At 38.8% G+C, this 9,112-nt stretch overlaps 1 protein-coding gene across 1 annotated transcript in view; it reads right to left on the bottom strand.

Annotated features, from left to right (window-relative positions):
- The window catches only part of LOC103143117 (cytohesin-3), a 39,253-nt gene that overhangs the window by 12,698 nt on the left and 17,443 nt on the right, over positions 1-9,112 (bottom strand). Inside the window, exons 3-9 of the mRNA XM_007559532.2 lie at positions 8,859-8,923; positions 7,147-7,213; positions 6,427-6,545; positions 3,467-3,547; positions 3,262-3,374; positions 514-662; positions 211-322 (exon numbers count right to left, since the gene is read on the bottom strand). Coding sequence (XP_007559594.1) covers positions 211-322; positions 514-662; positions 3,262-3,374; positions 3,467-3,547; positions 6,427-6,545; positions 7,147-7,213; positions 8,859-8,923 — 706 coding nt within the window. The remainder of the gene's footprint in view (positions 1-210; positions 323-513; positions 663-3,261; positions 3,375-3,466; positions 3,548-6,426; positions 6,546-7,146; positions 7,214-8,858; positions 8,924-9,112) is intronic.

Raw genomic sequence — 9,112 nt, 5'->3', positions numbered from 1 at the left:
CTGGGGGGGAATATATATATATATATATTCCCCCCCAGAATCTATCACCCTCCAACATTGCCTTTGAAAATCAAACATCAAACATCAATTCAAGCAACACATATAAAGAACTGACTCAGCAGGAAACGGAAAACCACCTTTTTTTATTTAGTAATTCTGATTCTCCGCTGACAGAAACTATCACACTCCAGGTTCTGTTAATCCACTTACCCAGCTTTAAGAGCCAGCCCTCTCTGTCCGGGTTGAAGAATGTGTGTGTCAGGTCGTTCCCGTCGTCCTCTGGGATTTTGAAGGGCTCATTTTTGATGCTGTCGTAAAGATTCTGCAGACGAGGCAGGAAAACTATTAATCAAACTGGGGGGAGCAGGGAGAACATAGCTCATTTGTGTTGAATACGAGTGGTGGAGGCATTATAGATTATCAATCATCATCTCTCACCCACACACACACACACACACACACACACACACACACGCATATACTCACCCACACACACCTATTACAAACTCTCACCCTGAGAAGCTCTTCTGGCAGATCGCCTCCTTCATTGATTCCCCTGTTCATGGAGATGAAACGCTCGACGGGGGGCTTGTCTCTGACGTTTGGATTGTGTAGACTGGTGTTCAACATGATGATAGCGAATGACAACACATAGCAGGTATCTGCAACAGGAGGAGACTGAATATGTTAGTTATAACCTCCTCCCATTAGTCTCTGACATCAAACAGTATTTTTTATTTTTCAAATTTAAACATCGCTTTAAATTGATCAGTATCTAGTTGGTAATTTGTGACTTCCTCTTTCTCTGGGGTGTAAAACAACAACATTAGCTGCCTTTCAATTACAAATGTGTACAAATCCTTGTCAATATCCCACTAGTGTCGAAAAAACACGACTTCGCACTTACAGTCTCTCCGTTAAAAAAGAAACGCAATTAAAAATCACAGGTAAATAAGCTTGTTCGCGCGATAAATCATTAAAAATATTCCGCCCAATTGTTGTTATACAGAATGGAGTAAGTCCCTGTTAGTCAACATAATGATGATACTCCACATGCTATTGACTACACTTTACTTCACCTCAGCATTGTTGCTAATTTTCAGCATCAGATGGCTGGCTTCAAACCGACAAGCACACTTTGGCAGAACCCTTTTAAATTTGTTCAGAAATGTTCTGGTTCATACTACTCCAGTACCATTGTGTCTCTCAGCTCCAAGCCCTCCCACCCCCCACCTTTTGTAAAATAATTAAAAAAAAAACCTCTCTACTGAACACAGCACAGCAGGGGGACGTTTGTGAAAGAGGAATTTTCATGTTGTCCGACAGAGCAGGAGAAGACAGGCCACTTTCATGTGTTGGTGGTAATTAAAGACCCGCGATCATGTTGTTTTTATGAGCTCAGTGCGTTGGCATTGTCAGGGTTGGGGTCCCATGGTAACGCTCTGTCCCACATCCACTCTGACTCATTAAAATGTCCCTGTCGGTTTTGGGTTTTTTCCAGATGAGGCCTGGAATTAAACATGCATTTAGTTCAATAAAATGTTTAATCAGGAAATTATGGAATGAAAAAAAATACCTTATCAATATTTTTCTAATATTTCGTTACCTAATGACTGTGCATCCACGTCTCAGCGAATAAAGCGGCTCCGTTGTTTTTCACCAGGTCTCTAAAAGCCCTTTAAATATTCACTGCTAGATGTAGCTGCAGGCCTTTGTTTATCACAACAGCATGTATCACTCAGCCAGGTTGACTCTTCCTGAATAATGAATGACCCTTGTTTGTTGCTGTTGTTTACTGTGCAGCTGCAAATAAAGCGGCTAGGAAAAATATTCAAGCCGCTTGAAATTTCTCAGATTATTTTACACATCAGAACCATGAACTGCAGTGTATTTAAATGGGATTTTATGAGACGGGTCAACACAAACAAGTGGATACTGGTGAACAGAGAGTCAAAGAATGTGAGGCTTTGAATGTTCTTCTAAACCTTTACCCTGAAAAGTGTGGCACGCACTGGAATTTAGTCCTCCAGTCTGATATCCTGTCAGGTGTCTCCCATACAGGAATGTTTTTGGAGGGTTTTTTGGTTTCAAAATTACGCCTGTCCACAAGAAACCATTTCCAGAAATTGCTTCACTCAACATTGAGAATAGCCCAAAACGCAGTGTTCTTTTTAGTTTTTTTTTTGTTTTTTTTCACTCTTCCAGATCTGTAAGTGGCGCTAAACATAGAGCACTGGATATGCACGTCAAGCCTTCACATGAGGTTGGCACTAAACAGGACAAGAAGACAAAAATGGTGAACAACAAAGCATTCTGCGGTAGTCATGGACATTGAGTTTTTCGTTATGTATGACACTTAAAACATGTTTGGGGTTATTGGTGAGTGCAGACGTTGGTCGGATACGTCAGTGTTTTAATGAAAAGAAGTGTTTTCGATGTTCACACAAACACACAAGAGCAAAATTTTCACTGGAACCTTTTTCTTTCTTTTTTTTTTTTTTTTTTTTTATTAAACAAAATGTTTTGCATCCAGTAAAAGAACACTAGCATGGCTATTGCATTCCTGTGCTATTCTACTTACACCTCAGTCTGGGATTTCTCCCATGGACAGTAGATTTTTGACCAGGCCAGTCAGAGAACAGAAGAAGTTGTGAGGGATGACATCCATTTTCTGCTCTGTTTTAGAACTGTAGTCTGCCTGCAGTTTTAGCGATTGCAGAGGAGGAAGTGAACAAAGATGTTCAGTCTGTGTTGGCCAAGCTTCCAAATATTGAATTAACATTAGCAGCCATCTTGTTCAGCTCTTCTCTCTTCGCAGTGGAGGACGGTTGTTTAGAAGCTGGGTAGCGGCTGTTTTAAAAAAGGATCTGTCAAAAATGCGACAACAAATGACTTGCAGCTGTAACTGCGTTGAAAGGTGATGGATACAGCACTTCCTCTCACTTCACTGTCTGATGCTGCTTTATCTTGAATTAATAGTATGTTTTATTTAAAAAAAAATCACATTCAAATATGTCACTAGCCGCTATTTTGTTGCACAGGTTGGACCAATATGAACACAGAAAAGGCTAAAAACACACGTCTGTTTTCATCTCCCATGTTTCCTGGTATTTTCTCGGTCCTGCCGCTCCCCTCCCCCTCAATACTAACACTTGTCATGCTGGAGAAACACACGAAGAGCTACTGGAGCTCATCTGACAGCTTTGTGATGGAACACCTCAGAAAAGCATTCAGGAATCTGTAAGCGGCGATTCGTCTGACCTGTGGACTGGAAGACTCCAGGGTTGCACTGGCAGTAGCGCGAGGCAAACGCCTCCATCATGCGGTCGATCTTCTGGGCTTCACCTGGCAGACGGAAACTCCACAGGAACTGTCTGAATGGTGGAGAACGTGACAGGATGCGTTTAATATTAGACCTTCTCTTCTCTCCGAGTACGAGGCAAGGGGGGCAGATCCGTCTTCTCACCGCAGCGCTTGGACGAGGTTCAGGTCGGCGAACTCATGCAGCTCCACAAAAGCCTGAAGCACCTTGATGTTGAAGTCGTCCCTAGTTTAGAAAAGAGAATTTACAGTTTGATTTTATGTAAAGATTCATCAATGTTTGATGATCAAGAGCTGCCTTTCCATTACAAATGTGTGTAAATCTTTGTCTATGTTCTGCTAATATGGAAAAACACGACACTCATCATCTACCAGCCAATCAGAGGAGACATCGGGGTCTTATTCAGGTGTTGGAGCAACAAGCCCCGCCTAGTTGGGAGCAGCTCCGTATGCAGCGTTTTTGGGAAATTACAGTAATTACATAACTTTCTATGATGTGTGTGATGCTGTGAAAGACCTGGTGGAGCCAGCTGGACATTGTCCAAAAACCCCTAAAATAAACCATCATCCTAATAATACTTCCTATCGTCTTCTTTGTGGTTTCCACCAGTAGTAACATCCTGCTCTGGTAACGTGACTCGTGATGCAAAAAAAATGTTTCCCTTCAGTTTTGTGAAATACATCTATTTTGATATGGCTGAAAAAACAGTTTTTGAGGCGATAGCGCAAAAACCTTTTGTCGAAAACATGAGGTATTTTTGTAATTACAATTTTATGGTTAATGGAAACACAGCTAATGTGAATGCAGGGTGAAACTCTTCCTTTGCATTCCAGTCGTTCTTGCATCCTGCTGGATCAGATGCTCCATGGGTCTGGGCTGATTTGAAGGAGAAACGTTCAAAAAGTTCCGCTCTGCATTTCTTTCTCTGTCATTAGCTTGTCAAGGTGGCTCAGGGCTGTCAGAGGACAAGTTTACCTACTCTCTGATTATATTTATTGTATAAAATCCAGAGCTTGTGCGTCTTTAAGCTAAACCAAAACCATTCTAATGTAGAGCCAACATGCGTCTGAACACAATAATAATCTCACATTTCAGTAACACTCTGTGCTGTATTCGGAGGCAGAGTGTGAACTTTCTGCTTATTGCCGGTTTGGGTCTGTAAATGCAGCCATATTGGAGCAGATATTGCTTTTTATCCGTCACACGTAAAGACGCCTGTCCTCCAAGAGTTTACACGCGTTTCCAGACGCCATTATTGTGAAGTAAGTTGAGAGAAGAAAGCTGTTTGTAAAGCTGAAAGTAAAATACAATAAAAATCAGAGCTCATTTGCACGACTCCCCATCTTCATCTTGGCCACTGCTCGGCGTGTAATGATAGGTTCCTGCTTCTTGTATTAGTTTAATTAGTGATAATTACTGAGTGCAGACCCTTTAGCTTGTGCTTCATGTGGCTTCAGTGGGTAGGTGGCCTCTTTGATGATTCTCGGCGAATAAAGCCTTCAGTAAATCATCTAAACAGATGCACAAGCGGTATGAGCTTTAACTGTTTGGTAAACGCACCAAAGAAGAACCGGAGTCGTTCCTGCAGCTCCATGCAGAACGATGCACACCTGAAATCATCACCGTCTTTGTTCTCTTGGTTTTGGGAGATAAAGATGTAAAAAAAAAAAAAAAAACGAGGAAGCTTCTGTAGCCATTAGAGTCCACCTTCACACTTATCGGTTATCTGAGTCCCTAGTAAGTCGGCCGATAGCTTACATCCTGTTTATGTGAAGCTTTAATCGGCCAATAACGGTTTTAGGGCATTTCTCTTTAAAGCAGCATTATTATGTATTTTCAAGGCACAGAGTGACATTTTTATAGCACTATCAAGTAACTATGTTAACTTCAGTTGTTAAAAAAATGCTCTATATATTAAATATGCCTTAAAAGGAATTTGACTTTGAAAAGTAGCACCTTGAAATTGGGTCTTTGTCTCTTTAAGAAACTCTGCCTCCAGGAAGTCATCACAACATGGCTCCTCTATTAACCCTTTAACAACATTTTTATCAGCGTTGCTCTGAGAAATGGCTCCTACAATGAGCTCAGCAGATGTGCAGATCCACCAGCTGTTTAATTATTGCTGGTTAGTGTTTTCAGAACAATATTTGTTAGAAATCAAAAATTGTTTTTCTAAGCAACAGAACAAAAAAACGTCCCAATAGTGACTCACATCTCAACCTTTTCAATACTAATGTTTCTGTTTCTTACTGAGGTTGATTTAGTTTGAAAATAATCCCTTCATGAGTTTAAACATCTGCGATGTCGTTCTGCATCTGGGACTCATTTAAAATGCGCGACTCTTCTTTATGAATATGCAAATGAGCTCCTCCCCTTTCCAAACAGCTCGTCTGGTTGCAGCTGCTCACAGTCTTCTATTTTTGTTTGCCAAATATGTTTTATTTTGTTGGTGCTCTTTCCAAATCTATAGCAAATCAGATATTTGAGCCAAATGTTTGCGATTTTAATATTAAAGACAAAAATTACAGAATAAATTTAGAGATTTTTCATTTAGAAACAAACCGTTTGGAAACGGATAGGAAATTTAATTCCATCTCTTATTTCATGGAAACACAACAATGGCAAAAGTGTGGGTTTTTTCCGACAGTAGCAGAGTATTGATAAAGTCTACGTACATTTATAATGGAGACACAGCTACAGTCATACAAGTTATCTGAAAAAGAAGTAATAAATGGTTCTTGTTGTCATTTCTATTGTTATCACAGTAAAGTATTGTGATTAAACTTTAAGCCCACATTGCCCACCCATACCAATACAATATTAACTGCTTTAACTTTATCTCATAAGCCTCGTTCCTGTTAAACTTTTGACTTTTAGTATTATTACAGTCAGGCCTGCGGTGTGAGGAGCTAGATGGTTGTTTTTCCTACCAGCCCTAAGTCCATGTGAGGAGCTTCATACAACAAAACACCCACACTGTCTCACAGCTTCATTTCTACGGCAGCTTTAGTCATCTTCTCCTTAATTAGTCGACACAGGCAGTGATCTTCTTTAAATCTCAACGGTGGGTGTAAATCTCATGCAAAGAGGATTTTCTCCCTTACCGCTCGCCCAAGTAGTCCCCGATGACGGTCTTGTTGAGGCCCTCGCCTTTGTAGAGGAACTGGGCGATGTCTTCCGGAGTGTTCTGGAGCAGGTCGTTCTCCAGCAGGAACTGGATTCCCTGCAGGAGAGAGAGAGACAGAAAGAGAGAAAGAAAGAGAGAGAGAGAAAGAGAGAGAGAAAGAAAGAGAGAGAGAGAGAGAGAGAGACGACAAAAACGCACGCACGTTCATCTCAGCCCCATGTGGAAACGACAGACTTCTTTCTTCTTTATTTGTTTCAAACAAATCAATAAAAAAAGAGACACGATATGTGATGTGTGTGTATGTGATACACACAGAAAAAAATACTGTTTTGGAACATAAGAATCAGTCATTTTAGCTTCCATACTTGTCTGAAAAGGAGAAAAAATTTTATGTTTTTAACTTTTTTTATTTCTCACTCCTTTATGCTATTCATCAACATACTCATATAAAAATACATGTGACAGTATAGATTATATGAAAATCTTGCATTAAAAAAAAACATAATTTTATACTCTATTCCTCCTAATCCTCTAGGAATATCTTGTATTATTCTGCTGTTTCTGTACATCTTCCATAAAACTACAGTAATATGTATATTTTTGTAGCTTTTATTGAATCTATTTCTTCTTGTGTCTATTTGTTCTCACAGCTGAGTCAGTCTGAGCTGGCGGTTCTGATGGAAACAGAACACCGAACCTTTTTGGGATCCATGTTGAATTTCTTCCTGCCCATGGCGATCTGCTTGTTCCTCTGGGACGTTTTGCTGCAACACACACACACACACACACACACACACACACACACACACACACACACACACACACACACACACACACACGAGTATCATTTAAACCAAAGCAGACGTGAATATAACATATAACATTAAAATATGAACTATTTACTGGGATAATTCTATCTGGAAAAAAGAGGGGAAAATGACAAAGATTCTAATTATATTATTAGAACATAAATATTCTAATAATATTTATGTTGACTGACAAAAAAACAAACAGAAATAAATGAAGATCATTTAGAAGGTTGGTGTCAATGCTTCCTGTCAACAGCAGCTGTGATAGTTTATCTATGCAAAAGGCTACAGGATATGAATCCCATACAAAGACATATTTTTGACACATTTAGTTTTCCATATATATATTTAAAGCTAAACACAGCTTAACAAATGATTTTACAAAAATAAATAAATAAATGTAAATAAGTGTATATAATTTTCAAATTGTTTTAGAATAAAAATCGGAATATCTCATCCTGTGTCGAGCTTGTTTTGCTGATGTTACATCTTTTAAATGTTTCTTGTTTCGTCTCTACCAGATTTCGATATTTAGAGGTGGAAAGTTTTGTCGTTCACATTCTGTCAGATTGGATGAAAAGGTTCTGGAAACATCCACCGTTAGGTTTCACCTCTCTCTGGGGTTTAGGCCTGAACTTTAACTGGGCCATTCTGACACATGAATATGCATTGGTCTAAAAGCATTTCATGGCAGAACCTCCAGCTATGTTCCATCGACTCTGATCAGGTTCTGGCTAACGGAGCAGCATGATGCTGCCACCACCATCTTTAAACATGGAGGTTTATTCATTCATTTATTCATTTTCTGCCACACAAAAAACAAATGTATATGCTTTTCATTCAACTTCACAATTATATAACATAAATTTGACACGTATATCACCTAATCTCTATATGACATATTCAAGCGTATATTTTCATACTGAATAAACTTATACATCCTGGTGAGCCTTGTTTTAAAAGTATGTTTTAAAAAAATAACTTTTAAGTTGATATTAAACTTATTAAATTTTTTATATGTATATTTTTTATTGGTCTGATGTAATATTGTGATTTTAAATCTTGTGTTTTATTAACTGTTAGAAAAATCATCATGATAAAGAGAATTAAAGGTGTCAAACATCAGTTTCTGTCTAATTAATCTATAATGTGTTTCACTTGGTGATGGAGTTACTAAAATAAATGGATTTTTCTATAATATTCTGACTTATTGAACAGGTCTGTATATGTAAACAGAAGCATTTTCCAACAAAGAGCCACTTTTGAACAACTTTGCAGCCCAAAGAGAACATTTTTCAACCTTTTGCTTTGTAAACCAAATTTGTTGTAAAACTTACATGATCCTTTTTTGTTCTTATGAACACCTACTGTAGAAATTGCTGTGTACTTCACATATTTCACAGCTGGATTTCTGCAAATATATACTGGGATACAGTTTTTTACTGGCAATTTAGACTAGAAAATATCTGAACAAATAAAACCTATGAAAACACAGAGAGGGTCTATCAAGAAGAGAAACCGTACACAGAAACTACTATAAGTGTAAAATACAAGTTAGCATAATATATCCAAGCAACTATAACCATGAACTATGACCTACCTTTCCCCGACACACGTCAGCTGTTCAATCTCTGTCATGACTTCTGCGATCTCAAATTTCAGCCTCTGGGAGAAAGAAAGCCAATCATTATCCAGAAGTTTTCTGTCTTTATGTCAAAACAGAGACCAGAGCAACGTTCAGCTCTGGGGAACACATCAGGTAGAATGAGTAAACTGGCTGCGCAAAGATCGACAGTTGGGATATTTGCATCATCCACAGCATGCAAATAGACCCAGAGAGGTGGAGGAGAGACA

Source organism: Poecilia formosa, unplaced genomic scaffold (genome assembly GCF_000485575.1).
Source record: "Poecilia formosa unplaced genomic scaffold, Poecilia_formosa-5.1.2 Scaffold4, whole genome shotgun sequence".
In the NCBI taxonomy this organism is placed as follows: Eukaryota; Metazoa; Chordata; class Actinopteri; order Cyprinodontiformes; family Poeciliidae; genus Poecilia; species Poecilia formosa.
This window is presented reverse-complemented; position numbering and strand designations above follow the sequence as displayed.